At 39.3% G+C, this 23,642-nt stretch overlaps 2 protein-coding genes across 3 annotated transcripts in view; both read left to right on the forward strand.

Moving 5' to 3' along the window:
* Positions 1 to 12,956, forward strand: part of ephb6 (eph receptor B6) — a 29,543-nt gene extending 16,587 nt beyond the window's left edge. Inside the window, exons 6-19 of the mRNA XM_068323785.1 lie at positions 5,706 to 5,861; positions 6,226 to 6,497; positions 6,960 to 7,041; positions 7,762 to 7,886; positions 7,987 to 8,149; positions 8,667 to 8,781; positions 8,873 to 8,928; positions 9,415 to 9,531; positions 9,619 to 9,866; positions 10,011 to 10,229; positions 10,300 to 10,449; positions 10,707 to 10,891; positions 10,983 to 11,141; positions 11,600 to 12,956. Of these exons, the coding sequence (XP_068179886.1) occupies positions 5,706 to 5,861; positions 6,226 to 6,497; positions 6,960 to 7,041; positions 7,762 to 7,886; positions 7,987 to 8,149; positions 8,667 to 8,781; positions 8,873 to 8,928; positions 9,415 to 9,531; positions 9,619 to 9,866; positions 10,011 to 10,229; positions 10,300 to 10,449; positions 10,707 to 10,891; positions 10,983 to 11,141; positions 11,600 to 11,705 (2,153 nt within the window). The 3' untranslated portion in view covers positions 11,706 to 12,956. The remainder of the gene's footprint in view (positions 1 to 5,705; positions 5,862 to 6,225; positions 6,498 to 6,959; positions 7,042 to 7,761; positions 7,887 to 7,986; positions 8,150 to 8,666; positions 8,782 to 8,872; positions 8,929 to 9,414; positions 9,532 to 9,618; positions 9,867 to 10,010; positions 10,230 to 10,299; positions 10,450 to 10,706; positions 10,892 to 10,982; positions 11,142 to 11,599) is intronic.
* Positions 12,957 to 15,979: 3,023 nt separating this feature from the next.
* trpv6 (transient receptor potential cation channel, subfamily V, member 6) lies at positions 15,980 to 23,596 on the forward strand. Of its 2 annotated transcripts, none has more exons than XM_068322830.1 (17): positions 15,980 to 16,061; positions 16,257 to 16,431; positions 16,522 to 16,619; positions 16,717 to 16,839; positions 17,788 to 17,928; positions 18,546 to 18,644; positions 18,756 to 18,931; positions 19,059 to 19,205; positions 19,317 to 19,396; positions 19,492 to 19,627; positions 20,610 to 20,696; positions 20,778 to 20,854; positions 20,941 to 21,106; positions 21,299 to 21,365; positions 21,465 to 21,733; positions 21,816 to 21,922; positions 23,042 to 23,596. In XM_068322830.1, exons 2-17 carry the CDS (start codon positions 16,301 to 16,303, stop codon positions 23,298 to 23,300), a joined length of 2,163 nt encoding a protein of 720 aa, XP_068178931.1. In that variant the 5' UTR covers positions 15,980 to 16,061; positions 16,257 to 16,300; the 3' UTR covers positions 23,301 to 23,596. The 2 variants fall into 2 exon arrangements, with proteins under 2 accessions (XP_068178931.1, XP_068178930.1); XM_068322829.1 differs by having other exon boundaries at positions 15,981 to 16,061; positions 16,295 to 16,431.
* The last annotated feature ends 46 nt before the right edge of the window (positions 23,597 to 23,642 follow it).

The raw sequence follows: 23,642 nt of genomic DNA on the forward strand, positions 1-23,642 counted from the left end.
TTTGTTCTCAGTGAAATGAACTCTCAATTCACAACATGACTTGTTCTCACTCCTGCATATTCATATATACCTGTGCTATTTTAGGTTCTATATCTTAAAGGCATAAACCGAGATGGTTTTGTTCGGTTTCAGTATGTCCTGTCTTTTTGGATGATCATGAAGTGTGTGATTTATGGCCTGGTAAGATTAGTTTTTTGTGAGAGCAACACAGCAGCTGCTCACCAATTAAACAAAATGATTATATACTTCAAGAAATATCTGTTTAGAAACCCTTTCTGTGATGCTGTTAGGCAATTAGAATAATAATCGGAGCCTTTCACTTCCAAAATTGAGCTTTTTTGTTGTTCTCTGACAGTTGGAATTGAACATGTTTTTGTAGCAATTGCAGCTCAAATCTTTTTGTACCAATTACTCATTTGCACACAGAAAGATGTAAACATGAGTCTCAGGTTTAGTGTATAGTCTCTTAAAATTAGACTAAGTCCTTTGTCAGTTTTTCATCAGTATAGCTTAGTCATTGATACAAAAATAATTGTTACACATCCTGTAGCCAATGTTAACTACACCTGAAAAAGAAAAATAACTGAGGCAACTCCGGTTGAAGCTTCTTGAAGATGTGCTTTGACTAGGAAGTCTGTGTTTGGAATGTTGGGGGATTTAAGGGGTCAATCAAATTAATTTTACCACTTCAGGCAGAAGCACTTGCTCCCACGAAGAGAGTGAGAGAATTCTCTTCAGAATTATGTCATTGAAAATACAAAAAAACTCACTCTTGGGGTTGCTTCAGTAATCATTTTTTCTCCCACTGTAAGATCATCAGATCCAGTTTGTTGGGAGTGAAATGAAAACTTAACAATCTCGTGCTTGAATATTCTCATAATTTAGACTCACCAAAGCGACACTCCACCATTTGATCTGACGATAAATGAAATCCACGAATGAGACATCAAACATTTTCAAAAACACAGCCGGTATATTGGCAGACACACATTAAAGATCGGGCTTCAATTATTTATGAAGCTGTTCCTCACAAGTGAGAATAAAAGAACATCTGGTGCTGACATGATCGCTGTGACATTCAAAGCTCCGTTTGGAATAAAAACTCCTCGTAGGTCTTTTGAAAAACAATGCGGACAGAAGCAGACGTCAGCTATCTGCTGTTTTTTTTCTGCTAGTAAACAACAGAGAGATGTTTTCCTCCTTTGACATTTGCATCCCACCAGGGAGATGGAGAGGCAGGGAGCAGAGACAGAAACACAGCTAAGCATGAGACACAATTACACCTGTTCAGTCAAATATGAAACATTCCGTTAGCGCTGGCTTCTCCACACTGGCCGGAGTTGGCACTGCAACATGAGACAAGCTGCTGTCTCTCTTTGATTCCTCCTGAATATTAATCCATGTCCACAATTTGGGACAGGGATTAAGCACCTGAGTTAATTTGGACAATCTTTGGCGCAGTGTGACTGATAAGTGACATTTAATATGCCAGAGAAAATAATTACCTGTATCAGCTTCAAACCAAAGCACAACACTAAAACAATCAATGCAGTGAAGTCTTATTTACTCAAAATTCATGATGAGGCTGTCAAAAGCAAGGTGTCAGTCCATCGGGCAAACTCATCAGATGAGGTGGAGCTGACGGGATCAAAAAGTCCAGGTGATCAGGGAAGGTCCAAACAAGAACGGAATACCAAACACGCTAGAGAGTGACGCAGAACATATTAAATGATCACGCTTGGGAATGAGATGATTGTATGTTTGCTGTGAATCAGAAAGGACAGCAGAGTCAGTGATCTGGCAAGAAGACGTGTCGAGGTCGTGTCAGCCACAACACTCACTTTCACCACAGACGTGTGCAGAAAGCACACTGAGGCGTCTTACGATACTGGTTCCCCATAACAACACTAGATGAAGGGAGGAAATGGTATCACTGAACAGTAAGTTGGGTGGTTGTCTGACTGGCAAACTTGGACTGCTCCTTGCTTTTGTGCCCGTCTGCATGATATCGAAAATTTATTCTGCAGAGTTAGATGTCAGCTCAAGGCAGAGTTGAACAAAAGAAGTGGCAGATCAGAGTGCTGGTGTGAATTTTGTGTAACTTTTTCACTGTTTTTTGTTGTTGTTGTTTTTTGTGAGTAAAGTAGGACCTTTTTGAGCATTTTGCTCAAAATAAAGGTAGTAATATTAAATCAAACAAAAACAAATCAAAGATCACCACTGGGTGGAATTAAATCTGAGGGAGACAATATGTTGAGCAGAGACACAGCACTCTGGCTAATTTATAAATATTGTAAGTAATCTTGATTCAGAATTTTTCAAAAGGATTGAAATCACATTTTTTAGGATGGGTATAAAGGATAAACCGCTTCTGAACAACAGATAATTCTAAATGCTAGAAGTTCCGTGGTCATGGAATTACATGACGGAGGCAGATCTGAGTAAAGTGACATCAGTGTTTCCTGACTGCCGTGAGGCAACAGTTAATCACATCCTTACGGTGAGTGGGATGCGGAATGGAACTGCATGCTGATGAAAAGACTCCTAGGTGATAAAGTGATTTACCGATTGCTCAGGTTTGATTGATACCGGTAGAAGAATGCACTTCCTGACTATTGTAGAGTTTTTAGTGAGATGAATGGCTCTACTCTTTTCCCAAACCACCTTTCAGGGGCTGTGGATATCGGCCTCGCAGCAGACGGTGTGATAGGGTTTATTTCATTTTCCAGTTTCTTTTTGATTGTTTCTCGCCATGATGAGTGGTCCCTTTTTTGTTGTTGCTGTTGTATTGTGTATACAGTACACTGGACTTAAAACAGAACACATAAAAAGCATAGAAATCACAAATCACTTTAGTTGTCATTGTCATGTGCAAGAACAAAATTAGGTGCTGTCTTTCAGTACTGGACAAATATTCATTTGAACGAATGACTCATTCCCAGCTGTAAATGAAAACATGATTTTGGCCCCTCAATTCTCTACTCTTCTCTTTCTTGTGAATGTTTTTGTAAAGTTTCATATGGAATTCAAATATTGTGGACTAAATTTTCAAAAATAATTCTTTTCTTTAAATAAAGCCCTTTCCAGTTTTGCTACAGCGAAGATCAATTTCCTTTTCTATGAGAACATCCAAAAAGGATTAAACGATTTAAATATGCCCGTGCCACATTGGAGGATATCTTTGACATGGATATTTTTAGAGCACATACGATTCATTTTCTGTTTCTAGATTGGGCTGTAAATGGTACAATGTAGAGAAAACAAAGGATAGAGAGCAAGGAGAGAGGAAGAGGGAAATCTACCTATCTATCTACTGTATGTCTGTCTGTCTGTCTGTCTGTCTGTCTACATGAGGCTCATGGTCTGTCTACTTCAGGGTGATGGGTGGTGTAAGCGGTAAGAGGGCGTGGTGATTGGGTTGCAGATCTAGAGAGAGTGCTCAGGACTTGCATTTTCATTGCCTGGTGTAATCTGGTTGATGAAGATGGGAAGAAGAGGAGGGGGAAGGGAGGAGGAAGATTTGTTGCAAGAATTCATAATGGCTTTGTAGCAAAGTCATGTTTCAAGTCAGAACTGTAAGGGGACAGGTCTGGTAATGCACGACCAGAACATAAATGATGGAACAGGGAAGGTTTTTCACTCTCTTCCTTTTCTTCTTTCCTTGTCTATTTCCTTGTTTTTCACCCATCATCTAGGAATCATTTACATAATACTGCTGTTCATCATGCATCCGTCTGGGCCCATCCATTTCCATGTTCACTTCTTCCCCTTTATACCATTTATGCTCCCTCTGTGATCCATCAACATCCTTTTACTTCTCTCTTACCCCCATTTTTTCCCTCTTCACACTTGTTTGAAAGCAAAGTCAGCTCTCTGAGATAAGTGAGAACACAGAAAGCCTTTTACCTATTTATTCTTAACCTTTTTTCACTTCTTGCACTCTTGTCTTGTGTTGAGTCCACACAAATAGAGGGTGTGTTAAATCTAAGATATGGTACATATTATTAATGAGCTTATATAAAGAAGGTGAAGAGCTCACACCTCCTTCTTCATCCTCTGTTTAAAGCTGTGTGAGGTGATTCTGGTTGAAAGGTGTTGCCGACAAAGAGACATCGTTTTGATCTATGAAACCTTTTGTTTCCGCTACTGTAGTGTGTGTGTGCGTGTGTGTGTGTGCGTGTGCGTATGGGTGCGCTTGCGTGTGTGTGTGTGTGTGTGTATTCTAAGAGTGATGTATGGTGTGAGTTTTAATTGATGTCATGATAGTCATCATTTCAATAAGGACAGACAAGCTTATTAAATTGTTTATTATAGGAGATGATTTGTGATAATTAGTCTGTCAGGAAGTCTTTGACACTTAGACTCCTCTGGGAGGTTGTGATTGAAGGGCGTCAGCTCTCAGCAGCAAGACAACGCTGTCTGTGGAATCTTTATGCTGATGGTGGTGGTGTCGGCTAGTGAATCTGCTGAGATTGATACAGTACGTTCAATTTCTTGATTAAGTTGGTGAATTTGCAAAGACTTTGTGGTGACAGGGTGACGGTGAGTTAGGGTAAAAGCAGCGTCAAAAAAAGTATATTGTTACAGATAAAATCTTTTTTAAAAGATATTTGGAAGATGATTGGCTAAAAATTAGGTGTCACTTTGCTGCTGTTGACTAGATTTGACCAGTTTGGTGTAAATATCTATCTGATATCTAAATGAACAACCCTAGTCCATGTTTAATATGTTATTATTCTTGTTGCTGTCCGGGGAAAATTTAGATGTTTCAATGTCTCTCACTTTATACTTGATTGTGGTGTTTTTTATTCTCCTTGGAGAATTAGGTTAGAAGATGTTACAGCCATGTTTAAAAATTAGTTATATGGATATTTTTCATTTTAATTTCTTTTCTGTTTCCAAAAATATTGAATTATTCCTATAAAACATTGTTATGGGGAGACCATCAACGGGACCATCTTGGTCCATTTTGCATTTAGAAGTAAATGACTGTGCAGCACAAAGTCAACAACAGAGTTTATGTCTAAGATGAACTTTTGACCGAAGGGGAACCACAAGCCAAGCTAAAATTGATGCTTTACCCAGAAATAGTCTCTGGTGTTTGACTTTGTCCCACACAGGCAAAACTGACCAAACAATAAAACAGGACAAACTAGAAGTACCAAAAAACATTTATTTTATAAAACACAATCAGCCTTTAGAACTCATGGTTGTCAGAGATTTAAAAGTCTACTTTGGTTGTCATCTCCTTTATAATGACCATTATTCTTTAAATCCATATTCTTATGCATGTAGAAAACCAGAGTGGAAAAGGTAATTTCCCCATCGTGTGGATGAATAAAGTGTCTTAATCTTAATCTTACTCTTTTTCTTATTCTTTTATTCTTGTTGTTTGTTAACTACTCCCATGTTAAGCACCAAAACTCTGATGTGACAATACCACAAACATTTCCTCTGCAAATAGAAGTTCTAGCAATATGAGTTTATTCTGAATTTTACTTCCATGACATTTTTCATTAAATGTTATATCGATTTATTCTAATTTTAACCTTTTTGTGTCAGTTTTAAAAACCCAGTCACTGTGGATAAATGAGTCACAACAGAAACAGTGGTAAAATAAAGCAGACTGTGTTGTATAATAACTCATCAACTTAAATGAAAAACTGATGATGAAGCTCAACCCTCCTTGCATCTCGTCTCTGCAGCTTGTCCAGTGGGCTACTTCAAGTCGGTGTCGGGCTCCATTCCATGCTCAGTGTGTCCCTCCAACAGCAGAACCAGCCAGGAGGGATCGACTGTGTGTGAATGTCGCAGCAGCTTCTATCGGGCAGCAAATGATGCCAATTCTTCTGCCTGCACAAGTGAGCTTTGTTGGTTTGTTTGTTTATGCCTGGCTCTCTGGGAGGTGTTCATTGGTCATTTGTAATTTTCCCAGACTGTGGGAGCCTAGATGTACAGTCATTGGCCAGAATCTGCCCGCTATCAATACAAGATAATGGATATTAAACCCCTCCATCAAAGAAAACCACAACATTGCTAAGTACTTAGCTTCTCCATTCATTGTGTCGGTGCCAAACGTTGCTTTATGAAGTTCTTTCCATAGCTTTTGCAGGTGAAATCTCTTAGGCAGCATGCAGGGCCTTCCGTGCCTTAAACTCCTTAGCAGATGTCAGATTTAACATTTAACGCTTCCCGTACCTCCTTGTTTTTCTCTTTTCCCAACAGCTCCTCCGTCTGCACCGGTCTCTTTGTCCTGGGAGTACGAGAGCGGTGATGGGGGTGTGTCTTTGAGGTGGCGCCCCCCGGTTGATATGGGAGGCCGCAGTGAAGTGTGGTACGGAGTTGTGTGTCGCATCTGTCCCTCAGCCAACTTCACAAACCCTGCGTCGTGCTCGTGGTGTGGGGAGGGTGTGACCTTTAGCCCCTCCCAGACGAACCTAAAACAAACCAAGGTCACCCTCAACAACCTGCTGACTAGAGTCACTTATCTCATACAGGTAGTGTGAAAAGACTGCTGGCACAAGACACACGTCTTCATCACTTGGAAATTTCATAAAAATGTTTGTGTTGGCTTAAAGTTATAGTTTTCCAAAGGAACTTTATTTTATTTGGGGTTACCAGTGAATATTTTTACATGAAAGTGATTGCAAGTTGTTTATAAGTCATTTCTGTGAATGATGAAACATTTCCTCTTTCCACAGTGGAGATGTGTTCTCCCTACTGTATTATTCCATAAGATGTACATCAACGAATACACATGAACATTCATTATTTATCTCAGAGTAGCTCAACTAAATCATAGCTTATTTCTTATTCATAATGGTTAGATACAACGTTTTCCATTTACTGGTGTCGGCTTACTGGCCAACACAGCTGCACATGTCAGGCATGGAAGCTTGTCATAAAATTTAATAGAAGGAAGCTTCAAATGTCATGCTTGTGGTTCTTCACACTGACAGGTGCAAGCCATGAATGAGGTGTCAGCTCTGAGTCCTTTTCCAGCGAGACACACGAGCATCAATTTCACTACAAGCCAGTCAGGTAAGAAACGGGACAACGGGGATGAGATGAAAGAGGAGCGCTCTAATGATGTTGTTTCTGTATGCTGTGTCTGTGTCTGGCCCATGCCTCTCTTTCTTTCGTTTCCTCTTTCTCTCTCTCTGCTCCAACTTTTTTTTTTTTTTACTCCTGCTATGTGGATAGGCGGTTGGCTAAATACAATTTCCTGTCAGAGCCAATAAAAGTCACTGTGGAGAAAGAAAGGAATGAGTAAGAGATGGGAAAACTAAACTACAAACAGGAAAACGAGATCAGCGTTGAGAAGGGGGAGAGGAGTGCTGAATCAAAGTGCACCATTACACAGTTTTTCCAAGAAACTGAACAACTGAAGCTAAATAGTCTTAAAACCTTCTTGCGTCTGCTCGAAAGAGTTTATTGATTATATGAAAGACAAGCCAGAAACAGTCGTATGATGGCTAGGGAATGTAACTAGATCTTAATTGGTCCATGAAATGGCCCATTACGTATTCATGTTCTACAAAATATTCTATAACACTGCCCCCTAGTGGTCGCCTATTCTCCAACACGACATTTGTCCTTGCTTGTTGGTGATTTTCTGAACGACTGACCAATCAATCAATCAATCAATCAATCAATCAATCAATCAATCAATCAATCAATCAATCAATCAATCAATCAATCAATCAATCAATCAATCAATCAATCAATCAATTAATCATGCATACACCATCTCTCCCATAGTTCCCAGTACAGTTCCCATCATGCATCAGCTGAGTCGAGCACCAGAGTCTATCACTCTCTCCTGGCCTCAACCGGACAGACCCAACGGAGACATCCTGGAGTACCAGCTGAGATACTATGACAAGGTACATACCCACATAAATACTGCACACACACATCTAAGCTTGCAGCACAATTACCAAAGTGACAACATGACTCTGAATGTCTTTCCTCTGCTCGCCTCAGGGTTCAGATGTGGACAGCGGTACCAGTGTCTCCAGTGTGACCAACACGGTGACCGTTGACTCGCTGATTCCTGGTTCTATCTATGCCTTCCAGATCAGAGCTCGAAATGAGCGGGGTTATGGCCCCTACAGCAACACCATCTACTTCACCACACTGCCTCTGGGTAGGTATTCACTGTTAAACTTGATAAATCCATTGCGAAGCGCTTCGCTAAGGTTAACGCATAACTGAACCACTGAAATTTACCAGAGGCTTCAATAATAATATAAATAAATAATAGAACATTGCTGTCAGCTAATTAGTAAAAGACTGCAGTGTAGGTTGACTTAACCTTTACTCATGATGACATCTTTTAAAGAAGACGGAGTTTAGCTTCAACCAAAGTGATAAGATAAGATTATACAAACTATTCCTCCTTTTATTAGAAAGATTGTTGACTTGAAGGCAGCTCAGTTTAATCGACTTTATTTGAACATGATGATCTACTCGTACTTCCTTTCCAGGGAGTCCTTGAAAATTAATTTACAAGTGGAAAACATCTCAGGTTTAAACTTTTACTGTGGACCATTATGTAGTTGAATGAAACATTCAATGCTGAAAAAGCCATGACTGATTTTACTAATGAAAGAACACAAGGAATATGCTCAGCCCCAGTAAAAAAAAATTGTTTTCTCCCTCAGAGGAACATTCACAGCAGATCCAGAACCGGCTTCCTCTGTTGGTCGGGTCAGTCATGGGTGGAGCAGCATTTCTCCTGGTGGTGGCAGCAATTGTGGTTGTGGTGATTTTTCGCAGGTACTGTAAGTCTTTAATCCAGTTGTGTCATTGCATGGATGGTCTATCTTTTAATCGTGTGTATTTTCACTTCTTTTCTTTTTTTTCACAGTAAGAGGAGGGAGAGTCCATACAGTGACAGACTCCAGCGGTACATCAGTCACAGAGGTGAGAATTAATGTCATCAATTTAGTGTAATTCAGTTTCGTTTCAATTTTGTTTAGTCACATCAAGTACACTCTTGAAAGTGAGATGTTTGCTATGTGCTAAAGGACATTTTCTAACAACATTTAAAATGATTCGGAGGCATCCTTCATAATAAAAGTCTGTCACATAAGCAGATTGGTCTCTTTCGTGTAATATAATTTAATTTGATGTTGATTTCTTGAATTAACAGGATTCATTTCAAGTAAATATCCTTTTTTCTCTCAGAAACAAATCATTAATTCAGGTTTCAGAGTTTTGCTTTGCCTAAAAAAATTAGATGAATTACATGAAATATTTATGTAAATGAATATGGCAGACTTTTTTATTTAGAAACAGAATTTAACTTTTAATGTCTTTAAAACTGGAGTTTGTTCTTAATAATTACTTAATGGTAAAATGGTAATGGTATGGTTATTGTATAGTGGTAAAATGTCTTCTAAATTCCAGGTGGAGTTAAGTATTATGTGGATCCCTCTACTTATGAGGACCCCAGTGAGGCTGTCAAAGAGTTCGCCCGTGAAATAGATCCCACTCATCTCAAGATTGAGGAGGTGATTGGTGCAGGTAGGCCTGATGCTCTTATTTCTTTACTAATTCATCACACACAACTATCAGTGTAGTTAATCTGCCCCCCCCCCCTCTCTGCTACAGCCCAGTTTGGGGAGGTCTCCCGGGGACGCTACCGCCCTCTGGGGCGCAGGGAGTCACTGGTGGCAGTGAAGACTCTACGCTGGGGTGCATCTGACAGAGAGAAGGGGATGTTCCTCAGTGAAGCAGGAGTCCTGGGACAGTTTGACCATCCCAATGTTCTGAAGTTGGAGGGTGTGATCACGCAAACCCCCCCAGAAAGGATCATCACCGAATTCATGGAGAACGGATCCCTGGACACCTTCCTGAGGGTGAAACAACAACAACAACACACTGTCAACAGTTTCCTTTGACTTTAAACACATTTCACTTCACTAAATCAAAGAACCCCCTCCCCTCCTCCCATCTGCCTCTCTTTCCCTCTCCCCTCTCATTACACTCCTAATTTCTTCCAGGAGAATGAGGGTCAGTTCAGCATCCTCCAACTTGTGGGGATGCTCAGAGGAATCGGTGCAGGAATGCGTTATCTCTCCGAAAGAAACTTTGTCCACCGGGACCTAGCTGCTAGGAATGTGTTAGTCAACTCCAACCTGGTCTGTAAAGTGTCTGACTTCGGCCTGTCTCGACTCATGAGGGGCCTGGACCACAACATACCTACATACACTGCCTCACTGGTACGTGTCAGTAAATTGAAGCTTTTTTTTTGTTTGTTTAAACGTGTTACTGATTCAGTTCCTCCATCAGGGCAGCAAGATTCCTGTGAGGTGGACTGCACCAGAAGCCTTTCAACATCGAAAGTTCAGCTCAGCTAGCGATGTCTGGAGCTTCGGCATACTCATGTGGGAAGTGATGTCATACGGAGAGCGTCCATACTGGGACATGAGCAATCAAGAAGTGAGTGTGTGGGAGAATATAGCCTGAGCACAGGAAGTCAGAAGTATTTTTCATCATTTTACAACTAAAAACAAAATATTGTTGTTATAAACTAAATTTAATATTATATGTTAATTGTGATAAAATGCCACACAGATTTATTTAGGGGTTGTTTTCACACTCATGATCCTTCGATGACCAATGACCTTTTCTGAAAATAGCAATTGCTTTTCTGAAAATAGCAATTGCACAAGACTCCTACTTGTGTCTCTTGGCAGGTGATGAAGGCAGTAGCAGAACAGTATCGTCTCCCTGCTCCACACAACTGCCCCCCTGCCCTCCACTCCCTCATGCTTCAGTGTTGGCAGGCTGATCGAGGGGACCGTCCAGGCTTTGAGTCCATCCTGTCCTCTTTGGACCGGCTAATCAGGCACCCTGCCTCCCTGAAGACAGAGCCAACTCGGTGAGGCAGCAGAAAGCAGAGCACAAGCAGCAGCTGATCAATGAAATGTAGAGACATAAATTCTCATGTTCTAACTTTTCCCTGTATACAGAAGCTGCTCTCAGCCGCTGCTTAGCCCCACCCCCACAGACTTATCATCGGTGGCATCAGTCTCTGATTGGCTGAGGGCGTTGAGGATGGAGAGATACCAGGATGAATTCGATCAAGCTCACCTGGACACATTAGACAGAGTCAGCATGCTCACCATGGAGTGAGTACAATGTAGAGGACTTCTTAATCTATTGTTGTATTAATTATTTTTTCACCACTGGCTTGTGATGCCAACACATGTGGACCATGTGTTGGGAAAATTCCCAACACATGGTCCACTTACTTTAAATGTTTCAAACAAAGTTAAGACACCTTTTCACCGGCGTCATTATAAAGAATTGATCTTTCATTTGTTTTTATTCAGGCTCAGAGTTAATCAATTTTCTATGATCAGATATTTTGGGGATAGTGAGGTTGTTCAAGGCGTAAATATTGGCAATTTTTAATTTTTATTCAAGTACTTTAATGAATAATAAAAAATAAGCCGTGGTACGAAAAAGAAAAGTCGGATCAATTCAAAGCATCAATCAACACAACTGTTTTAAAAAAAATAGAAATCCACCTGCTATGTCCTCCAGCTGAGCTTGTTGAACTCTTTGTTCCTCTTCTCTACCTCAGTGATGTCCAGAACCTCGGAGTTAACCTGCTGGGACACCAGAGGAAGATCGTCAATGCGGCCCAGCAACTCAGAGCCTACCTGATGCAGGGGCAGGTGGAGGTGTGAAATCCACCTTCAACCTGAGCCATGGATTTCTGTGGTTTTCACATCTCCGCTCGTTGTGCCTGCTTTGTGTAACATGTCATGTCAATGGAGCACACTTTAAGCCAAAATGGAAAGAGAATCACCTTTCAGTTGTGTATTTCTTTGACTGTGTATTCCGATAAACCTGACAATCCAACCAGAAAAAAGGGGATCGGCCTTCCTGTCTGTCGCTCAAGACAAATGAGGAGAGATGCACCATGGGAGCAGCAGTTGAGATTAGAGTGAGAGTAGGAGTTGCTGAGGAGGATTAGGACTTTAAAGATTCCTCGACGTTTTTCACTAGATTTCACTTTACTGTCGTTTGCCTTTGCTCGTCACCCAGCTACAGCCCTACCTCTCACTTTCCTGTCCACTCCTGTTCCTCCCTTAAATATTAAAATATTCTCACTCACAGGAAAACATTTAAAGAAAAAACATTTTTGGCAGTACTTCTGGAGATTTCTCCACACAAAGAATGGCGTGAGGACAATCAAATCCTTTTTCTAGTATCTTCTCTATCTAATTTGCCAAATGATAGAACCTGTCGGCATAAATCAAACCATACTACCTACTTTTGCAGCCTCTTGTTTGCCTTGTTTGTCACTGAATTGAAAAACATGTTTAACATGCAAAGAAAATACGAGTCTAAAATCAGACTTAAAACCCAAAGGTTAGATCTATTATTGCCATTATATTAAGCAGAATATGCTATATCAGTAAGCCATATTTCTCCCTGTTTAAAAGGCCTATTCAGGGTTTCAGGGCTGCCCCGTTTGTACAGCTCACTTTCACTTCCTCATTGACAGCAGTGATGTGATTCTACACGTCAGCTGTGAATACAAACTTCCATCTGTGAGAAGGACAGAACTGAACAGCACCCACCTTTACATTTCAGAATTCACCTCTTTTTTATTTTTTATTATAAGAGTAAGAACACTTAGTTGTGGGGGCGCTGTGAATGTGTGAAAAGGGAAAGATGGACATAATCTGATCTGATATACACTTGAAGGAAAAATAATATGAGGTTGTACCCGTGTGTCTGTGCACATCATGGTGTGTGTGTGTGTGTGTGTGTGTGTGTGTGTGTGTGTGTGTGTGTGTGTGTGTGTGTGTGTGTGTGTGTGTGTGTGTGTGTGTGTGTGTGTGTGTGTGTGTGTGTTTGAGACAAGTGTGTCAGGCTACACACATCATTAGCTGTGTTAACATGTATGAGTGTTCACCACTACTCCATAATTGTGCAAATTTGTAAAATAAATATGATTTTATTTAAATGTTGCAGTTTCTTCTTATTTTAAAACAAGCTATCTGTCCTATTAAAGCTGAAGCTCACAACACACTGCAATCCATTTGTAAATGGAAAGTACCACACTATTCAGCATTTGGAGATAAGTACTGTAAAAAAAAAAAATCCTTTCACCTTGACCCGTTAGGGGCCGCCACAGAATGTCATCCTTTTTCTATTTCATTTGTTTGGTAGAGGTTTTGTACTGGATGCCCTTAATGCTGCAACCCTCTGTATTTATCCAGGCTCAGGATCGGCCTACAGTTGACACTGGCTTGTGCCCCACGTAGGGCTGCAGATACAGCCACGGGAATTTTTTTATTTAACATGCAAAAAGAAACAGTGGCTAATATTTAGTAGTCATAGTGTTATTATAGCATGTTAGCATGCTGACAATTGCTAATTACGAATAAACACAAATTTTTTTTTGCAGGTCATAAACTGGTCATATTAAAAAATTCTGATCTTATCTGGCTGAAAAGTTATTGACTAAGAATAAATTAGTCCCAAAACTACTTTTTTCCTCCTACTAGTGGCTGACATTGTGTTTCACAGTACAGAAGGTAGAGTAAAAATGTTCTGTACAAAAATGGTCACAAAGCTGCACATGGGGTGTAGTTCTTATTATCATGAAGATTCACTTCAAAGAAAAACTAACAGTCCAACAAACACATCTGATTAAAAGAGGACATTTTTACAACTCCAGATGATGACAAAGAAGAGGATATGTGGAAAAAACTTTTCCATCGATCCATATTCATATTTTCAACAATGAAAACGGACTTAAAAGCTGGCGCATATGCAGATCATAGCATTTTGTCATGACTCATATATCTATCAGCTTGATTTGTTGAGACCTCAGTTATTTAATGAACATGCTAATGTGGTTAAAGTCGTACATTTGGCTTCATAATACACATTTATATGTTCGCCTACATGTACTAATATCACCTTCACGCTCTTAAGAGTGAGTACTGTATATCAGCAGGTTTGCCTGGAATCTGAGTTTGGATCTGCTGGGCTCAGCGCAGACACTTGTTTCCCACATGTCTCTTTGTTGCTGATATCACAACAGATTTGGCCTGATAGCAAGACCGCTTACACAAACTCCAATGTAACCCTGCCGGTCTGATGGTACTCAGTTATATTCTGCTCTATCATGCTATGATCTCATTTTTTTAATTCCAGCTATCCTACTTTAAAGATTTTAGTGATTTAGTGTCTCCAAACAAAGACAAACAGGACGTGGCCCAACATTTTTTGTGTGCCCTTGTGACAAGTATTCAAAATGCGTGATAAGAAGGCAATTTTTTAAATAAACATCCCTTAAGGAACGTCACTCAAAAGTAGGAGATTACTTTTATTTTTGTACACATTCATAGGGATTAAATTCTAAAATTCTATATTGTCTCACAGAAGGCCATTTATTCTCATGTGGAGATACAGAAGGAGAAACAAATGTGGACACAAACCTGAGAGTATAATCAGAAAGAGCTGTAAGCGTGATTTAATGAGCACAGTTTGAACCTGCTGACATTAGTGGTGATGCGATACTTTTCATTTCAGTAATCATCATTACCTTTATCAGGTTAAGTCCCTTTTTATTGTTTTAGATCAGTGTCTAAGTGTCACGACTGTACGACAGACGTTTTTCTTGATTGTTTGCTATGGTTTCCCAGCTCTGCTCAACAGTGTTGATGTGTGTGTCCAAAAACAGAAGACACAAACCACAAAATCATGTTTTTATGGTGTTATTGTTTCTTTATAAAGACATTAACAGTGTGGAAACCACTGGTCTTTATGATGCTGCTTAAAGATGGTGCTCGCCGTCTGGTAAACAGCTATTATCCCCACGCTACTAAGACTACCACATCTGCAGCCATTATCAGAGCCTCCAATGGAGTTTTACTAAGGCCTGTTGATCCTGTGACTGACCAGAATGTTAGTCATGACCTATAAAAGGCACAACAAAACACTCCTATCCTACATCCAATCTAACCAAAGATGTAAAAGTTGACTGATTCAGCAGTTTACAAATACTACACAAATGTAGAGATATGGTTTGTGATTCAGGTTCAGTTTTTTTTAAACATGATTTCTCCTGAAAATAAATATTGATAATGCCACAGGGTCAAATTAAATGCAGCTTTGTTTTTCAGCCTCAGAGGAAAGTGACATGATGCTGCCAACCTCAAAATGATTATTTTGTCCTTTGTAATGTGGCAATTATCATGTTTGTGATCATGCCTGTTGACACATCAATGGTGCTAAACATGGAAAATCATTGTGAATGAAACTACCTCAGTGTACATGTGTGTACAAGATGCAATTTGTTGAAAAATCATAGATCATGTCCGTGTTTACTCTGACGAATAATTACACCTGAATAAATTTATAATAGATCAGAAATGATCAAATTCAATTTGAACATAGGTGCTTTAAAATCAGGTTCAAATTGAAAATTGAAAGAGATCAAAAACTGAGGTTCCAACATTGATATATGGTAATTTTCAAACAGGTTTTACTCAGAATCACTTGAAACAATAGCTGCAATGTGTTGCCTGTCATGATGATCCTGAATTGTCTCAGTGGCCACGCAGGTTTTGTAGTGGTTAGTGGAATGCAGACAGGTATGGTGATAACATTGACATATACTGGGATTATGGACTGGACCATAGTCGCTTAATTTCTAAGGTGACAGAATCCTGACAGCAAATTCAAATCAGCATGATAAAGGATTTCCCGGTCTGCCTGTGAGTTGAATCTTAAAGCCAAACTTTCTCTTTGGGATTCTTGGCTTGCGGTGAAATCCGACCCGCTCATTAAAGCCTTACTCTCTCTGTCTTACCTGTCCACTGGTCTCTCATCCGCCCTCTCCACACATTCATTCTCAGTGCCTCCATATGTCTCCTCCCTCATGTCTGGGTCATATATAATGGTGATGCCTTAAAGAGTTCACTTCTCTTTAGGGACATATTTAGGAATTGTCTCTTTTGACTGACTGTTATGACTGAGGATCACCAAAAGTTAAGGAGTGGCATTTTGATAATTTAAGGGTAAGTTTAATTTTTTTGATGGTTTGGCATTGTTTTTTTGTTTGTTTTTTAAACTGCAACTGAGTAAAAAAGCTACAAAATTTACTCTGTGGGTTTAATAATATATTTTTGTTTTTACATTTTTAAAATGTAATCAAAGTTCAATGTCTTAATGTCTTAAACTTATTACTTCTTTCTGGATGTCCTCCTACATAGACATCATCCTTCATTTGTTCCTTCCCTTCAAACATCAGGTGTCAATGTCACCATCTCTGGCCAGATCTGCTCCAAGTGAGCTCAACCATTGGTGGAGCCAACTGAGGTTTCGCCTTCAAAATAAAAAGGGATGGAATGAGATGTTGGATGAGACATTTCTGTTGTACACCAAAAAGTAAGAAATGAATTGATAATCAATAAATTGATGTATGTATAAATGACTTTGATACATGTTTTGTTTCCCTCTGTCCATTTCTACTCTCAGCATAAATGACATCCCCCTCTTCTATGCGGCTAAAAAGAACAATGCAGATTGCATCAAGAAGCTACTAAGTTGTGCATCCACTAACATCTTTGAGCGAGGTAAGGCTAAATTTTATTCAATCATTTATTTATTATTCATATATTCATCTGTTCAAGGCAGTCAGTTATAAACCGATATTGTGATTCCTTCGCTCAGGTGGTCTCGGTGAGACGGCATTGCACATTGCAGTGATGAATGATAACCTGGAAGCTGCTGTAGCGCTGATGGACGGCGCCCCTGAACTCATAAATGAGCCCATGACCTCCGAGCTCTTCCAAGGTTGGTGTACGACCATCCACAAGCGTGCACAGACACACAGCAGAGACACTCATTTGTTTTAAATTCACTTGAAAAAGTTATATGCGTGTGTGTGTTTGTGTGTGTGTGCTTGAAATTATCTATAATGGTGTGTTCTCACTCTAAAATTTTTAATTACCGAAGACTTAACTGAATCAAAAGATTTTCAATAATAGTTCGATTTGATGTATATTTTGCAACGTGGATCCAGATCAGACTTTGATGTGTGGTGCATCATATGAGGATTTGACTGCGAGATTTTTCTTTTAGCACAAATTGTCAACATTATTCTTAAAGTTAGAAATAAAAACCTTGCTAATGCCCTCATTCCGCAAAGCTAAATAATATGGAATTCCAAAGTATCCATGTAGCAATAATTCAGCTTTTTGTCAAGTCAGTCGATGTCACAACCCTTTCTCATTTCAAATACCACAACATTTACACCATAAAATATAAATAATTTATAAAAGATTCAAATTATAAACAAGTCTAAAGTTAAAAAAAATGTGGATAAATAAACTGCTTCTTGCCCACATTAAAGTATCAGGGCACAACCAAGTTTATGGATAAATATTTGAACAAATACACTGACAAAATAAATACATTTACCCAAGCATAGACTGGCCAGCAGTATGAAATTAAGTATCAAATTGTTGAAATTGCTTGTAGACTTCTGTACCTTTATTTAAATATTTTAGTGTCAAATTTTAATGTCAGCTGTATGTACATGTCATGGAGATCTTTATAATGTGTATTGCACTGTGTGAAAATGTGTTGAATGGTTGTTTATACAGCATACAGCTAAACTGATAAGGAACATAACTGTTAACATAAGCTTTACCTGAGTCTCACTTTAAACAGCAGGAGAAACCGGTGTGATTAAAAGCAGCTCATTCACTGATGTATATGGATGTCCTTAATCTCCCTCAGGCGTGACTCCTCTCCACATCGCCGTGGTGAATCAGAACATCAATCTGGTTCATCATCTGATTAGTCGTGGTGGTGACGTGGCTACACCTCGAGTCACTGGCCTGTACTTCAAGAAGAGGATAGGAGGACTCTTATATTACGGTAAGAAGGGATTATTTAAATGATCTTTATACTTATGTTACCAGATTGGGCAGAGCTTGAACTGGAACTGAGAGAATCTAGCTATAAATTATTGATTTAAGCTAAGGTTGATCAGAAGCTGAGCATTTATTATTTAACACTGTTTACCCAAAACCCCCAAAATTGAGGGTCAGATAAATGTTTTGATCACAAATGGAAGAGAACTATTCAAAGAGGTAGTTATTTAGTCAGTTATACAGTTTGTTAAGATAGCTGAATAAGAACTAGATTTCTTTCTTTCATTCTTTCTTTCTTTCTTCATTTATTGGGAGAAAAACTAATCGTTACTTTGACACAGTTTACTCAAATCAAAATCATACTGTTGAAAACTATATATATATATATACATATATATATATACAGTATATATACACATACATACATACACACACAGTATATATATATGTGTGTGTGTATATATGTATATATACTGTATATATATAGCATATAAAAGTATACATCATATATATAAATATCTGAACCCAGACATATCTTTATTTCATCATAAGAGCATTTGCTAGTTAATTATGATGCTTTTTTAAATGTTATTCCACAAAACATATGTATTTGTCAAGCAGGCGAGCACATCCTTTCTTTTGCTGCATGTGCTGGGAATGAGGACATTATATCCATGGTAATCGATGCGGGGGCCAGCACCAGGGTCCAGGATTACCGTGGTATGAACTTTGCATCAGTCTGATATTAAAACAATCCATTAAGTCTTTTTTCATTTCAACTCGTGTCTTTATTGTCTTCTACCTTTACCATATAAATTCTCTCTTCTCTAGGTAACACAGTGCTTCATGTTTTGGTATTGCAACCCAACAAGACAATTGCATGTCAGGCCATTGACTTGATTTTGACGCGTGATGCAGAGCTGGACCAGTCGGTTCCACTCGACATGGTGCCGAACTACCGAGGCCTTACACCTTTTAAACTCGCTGCCAAAGAGGGAAACATCGTTGTGAGTGCAGCCAGGTGGTGGTGGTTGGTTGGGGGGAGGTTGCAGGATGAAAACCTAACACGAAAGGTGGAGCAGATTATTTCACTAATCTGATCCTCACTGCTGTGATCCCCTCTGTCTCTCTCAGGCATTTCAGCACTTAGTTAATAAAAGGCGTTTAGTCCAGTGGAGTCTGGGCCCTTTGACCTCTTACCTATATGACCTGACGGAGATTGATTCATGGGCCGACAACACGTCAGTGCTAGAACTCATCGTGGGCAGTCCACAGAGAGAGGTGTGACAAAACACATTCAGCTTTCTGTTGACATCACAGGCTATTCAAAAGAATTATAACATCTGGATTATGCTAAAAAGAAACTGAACAAAACTTTGACTTGGATTGCAGGCAAGAGGTATACTAGAAGTAACCCCAGTGAGGCAGCTTGTTAGCCTGAAGTGGAACTTGTATGGAAAACATTACTTCAGGTAGAGTGACACCAGCAGCTGTAGTAAAACACCTGAGCTGTTCTCCTTCTAGCCTCATTTAACAAGTGTTATTTCGTCTCTCACTCTTGCATCAGGCTGCTGTTGGTGCTTTATCTCCTCTACATTGGCACCTTCACACTGTGTTGTACATACCGCCCCCTGAAGGACGCTCCAGAGAACTACACAAAGTCAGACATGGACAAAACTATCCGAGTTCAGAAAACACTTGATGTGCGTTGAAGTTATAAATGTGCAAATTTGATATTTAAATTTTAATGCATATAACCATGATATATCCCCACATACATAGATATTGTACCTGATTGTACTTGACATGATTACTTCCATTTTATGCCACTTTTATTCTACAATCATTAAGATACTCACTAAATGGATTTAATAACTCACTCCTACATTCATTTATCAACTTAATTGATTCATTTAAGATGTATGAAAATACCAAAAGTATGTTTTTGTTCTCTAAATTAATCAGTAAATACAAAAGACAACAACAGAGCAACCAAAGTTTTTGTTTACTCTGATTTTTTTGTAAAGGATTGTAAATCTGTTTCACTCACTTGCTCTACCCGCTTTGCCGGTTTTTAAGGATCAGAGCTCAACGCTGGCCATTCTGGTACTGTGACATAAATCCCTTCCAGAAACTGGGTTTATCAGACAACAGGGGGTATTATTTATTCCCTCAGTCCAGCACCATTTCAAGGCCCTTGATTTTGAGATCTATCATGTTTTGCCATATACAAACCCATTACTGCTTTCAATGATCTCTGCTGCTGTCATGACATTCTGTCAGAACCTGTTCCTGAGGTTAAATATTGTCAACCAGAGTGACAGTGAGCTGCTGTCACCCTTAGTTAAATAACGTCAACATGTATGTATACACTACAATGGAATGATGAGCATTCACTACCCAAGGGGACTTGTCCTGCCAAACCTGGTCATGTTCCTCCTGTTGTAGCTTAAATTTGAACATTCAGGGTGAACAACTTTGATATACAGTATATATTTATATTTATCTGTAGAATTTCAAAAAAGAGAGTATTTTCTCAAATTGGGATATAAAAATGAATGGTGAGCTTCTAAATCCTGCATGGGTTTGTACAAATTGAAGCAGGAATAGGACTCTGTTGCATTTGTGTAACACACCTTTTTTTATGTACTTTTAATGTTAATACACCTGAATTTCCCCTCTCAGGAAAGTTATGTGACATATGAGGACAACCTGCGACTGGCAGGCGAGATCATTAGTGTCCTCGGAGCTTTGATCATCTTGTTGCTGGAGGTGAGTGTATGAAAATGCTTCATCTTCCTCCCTGTAGAGCTTTTAATTAATATATGCTGCTGTAAATCCTGCTTCCAACAGATCCCTGATATATTGAGAGTGGGCGCAAAGCGCTACTTTGGACAGACAGCACTGGGAGGCCCCTTCCATGTTATTCTGTGAGTAGAATAAGAATATTTCTGTGCAATAAGATAAAGAAAACACATCTAAAATCTATCACAACCTTTGTGGTGTTTTCAACCAGCATCAGCTACGCCTGCTTGGTGGTGCTGTTGTGTGTATTCAGAGCCAGCGAGGTGCAGGGAGAAGCAGTGGTTATGGCCTTGTGTTTAGTTCTTGGCTGGAGCAACGTAATGTTCTTCGCCCGAGGTTTTGAAATGCTCGGCCCTTATGTCATCATGATACAAAAGGTAGGAGCTGGCTTAGTCTGCTGGGTTTAGATAATGTAGAGTATTCTGAGTCATGCACAAACAGTAGCTTCTCCTACAGACATACATCTGTCTCGAAATGTTTTTCTATCACATGTATGTATTGTTCTTTTGTTTTTTGAGGTTCACCAATTTGTGTTTGCAGACTGCCTGACATGTTTCTCATTTCCATAGATTATATTTGGAGACCTGACAAAGTTTATGTGGCTGAGTTTCATTGTGCTCATTGGTTTTTCCACCTGTGAGTATATTCTGGGTGATCTGAGCAAACAAATATTGAACCGTCACCAGCTTGTGAAATGAAATGACAAGATGTTACTCTCACATTTTTCTTCATCAGCCCTGTGGATGGTGTATATGACCCAAGAGCCGGAGTCCATTCCTTCATATCGCTCCTTCCCCATCACTCTTTTCTCTCAGTTCGAGCTCAGTGTGGGCCTCATAGATCTGCCCGTGGACCACACTATCGCTACTCCCCCGATCGTCCATGTGCTGCACTGTGCCTTCTCAGTGGTCTCTTACATCCTTCTGCTAAATCTACTAATAGCCATGATGAGTGACACACACTGGAGGGTGGCCCAGGAGAGAGATGAGCTCTGGAGGACTCAGGTACGCATATATGGACATGAAGACTCAAGTATACAAATAATTGTATACCTGTCATGGTTACTACTATAATGGTGTTGTACAGGTGGTAGCTACGACTTTGATGCTGGAGAGGAGGCTGCCCCGCTGCTTATGGCCTCGACTTGGTGTGTGTGGCCTCAACTATGGTCTGAGGGAGAACTGGTATCTCAGGTAACAAAGACTCTTGGATAAGAGGTTAAATATCTTCAGACCCCAAATGGAAGTTGAGTAACTTCAGATTCATCCTTCAGTGACACCACAGAGTAGTTTTCTAGGATGGAAAATATTCATTATTAAATGTGCATAATATAAGTGCTGAGCCCATCTACATTTCCCTTAGTAAGAATTTTTCTAAAGGTGTTACTGATATGAAATTTTCACCAGAAGTCGGTAACAACCCATACAACCCACACATGTGAAGAACTCGAACCTTAGATATCCATACATTAAGTTGTGTGTAATAAAATGGAATGAAACATGGAAAAAGTTCTGAACACATGAAGAAATGGAGATGCAAAAAAATACGGAAAGACAAGACACCTGCTGAAATCTAGCAGCAGTTAGAACGTAGTTCTGCCTCATGTTAGTGCAAAGTAATATCAGCTGGTTCACTTCCAACTGGCGGCCAATGAAAAGATGTCACTCAAGACACATTTCATGATGAGTAAAAGCAAAGAGCTCTCGTTACATCTTGAACACCACATTCCAAAATACGCAAACATGAGTGCACTGGTGACAGTGGTTACACGGTTATCTGAGATGAGTTCCCTTCAGGTGACTAGCAATGTAGAGGTTCAATAAAAAATAATGTTAAGAATCGTTTTTGTGAAATCCAGCTCTCTGTAGTTTGACCGCCATTCAGGTCCAAAACATCAGGAGGTCATGTTTTGGGAAATGCTAAAGGAGCATCCAAAGTTATCCAGTATTATTTGTTATTTAATGCCTGAGCAGTGGCTTTATGCAATTTAATAAAGTATCTATCTATCTATCTATCTATCTATCTATCTATCTATCTATCTATCTATCTATCTATCTATCTATCTATCTATCTATCTATCTATCTATCTATCTATCTATCTATCTATCTATCTATCTATCTATCTATCTATCTATCTATCTATCTATCTATCTATCTATCTATCTATCTATCTATCTATCTATCTATCTATCTATCTATCAAAGGGAAATACTAAATTTCAGAAGGGCCCCTGAAAACTTTGTGTTAATATTATTTATACTGAGAGTTATTTCAATTCATTTGATACTATTTTTTCTCTGTCACTTTTACAGGGTTGAGGACAGAAATGACCCCATGTTTCAAAAGATGCGACGCTACATCAAAGCTTTCTCCAAAGAGGACGAAAAAGAAGAGAATGTTGACACAATGAAAGAGTCAATCTCAGGAACCCCAAAGCTCAGACCCAAAAACAGAGGACTTTTTAACAACCGGAAGTCTCTGACAGGGTGGCAGATGATTCGCCACAGCGCTTTGGGTTTGGATATGGGTCAGGAGGAGCTGACGGATGACCAGGACATAAAATATGTCTAAGAAAGGCTTTGATCTAAGCCTGAAGTGAATTAAAATGACCCATCGTCTTGAAGTCCTGGACAGATCACGATGATGAGTCAGTGAAGAAGATGCATGATGGGGACTCAGCTTGCTTACTCTATGCCTGTAGTCAATGATGCAATTACTCCTGCAGTATTATGCTTTCGAGTGTGTTATTTTTTTAGCGATGTGAAAAATAGATATAGCAATAATATATGCTCTGCTAACAAAAACAACATGAATATATGGACATACAACTTGTATTAAAAGCCGCATGAACATTTTTATATAATAAAATACTGGCTTTAATTTGTCAGACAACAGTATAAAGATTTATACAGT

Source organism: Antennarius striatus, chromosome 9 (assembly GCF_040054535.1).
Source record: "Antennarius striatus isolate MH-2024 chromosome 9, ASM4005453v1, whole genome shotgun sequence".
In the NCBI taxonomy this organism is placed as follows: Eukaryota; Metazoa; Chordata; class Actinopteri; order Lophiiformes; family Antennariidae; genus Antennarius; species Antennarius striatus.

Excerpts from the sequence above, each read along its gene's own strand:
- trpv6 (XM_068322830.1), top strand. The coding sequence starts at position 16,301 with ATGTCACCATCTCTGGCCAGATCTGCTCCAAGTGAGCTCAACCATTGG. Across the intron at positions 16,620-16,716 it reads CACTAACATCTTTGAGCGAG|GTGGTCTCGGTGAGACGGCA; the intron begins GTAAGGCTAAAT and ends TCCTTCGCTCAG. Across the intron at positions 21,366-21,464 it reads GCTCATTGGTTTTTCCACCT|CCCTGTGGATGGTGTATATG; the intron begins GTGAGTATATTC and ends TTTCTTCATCAG.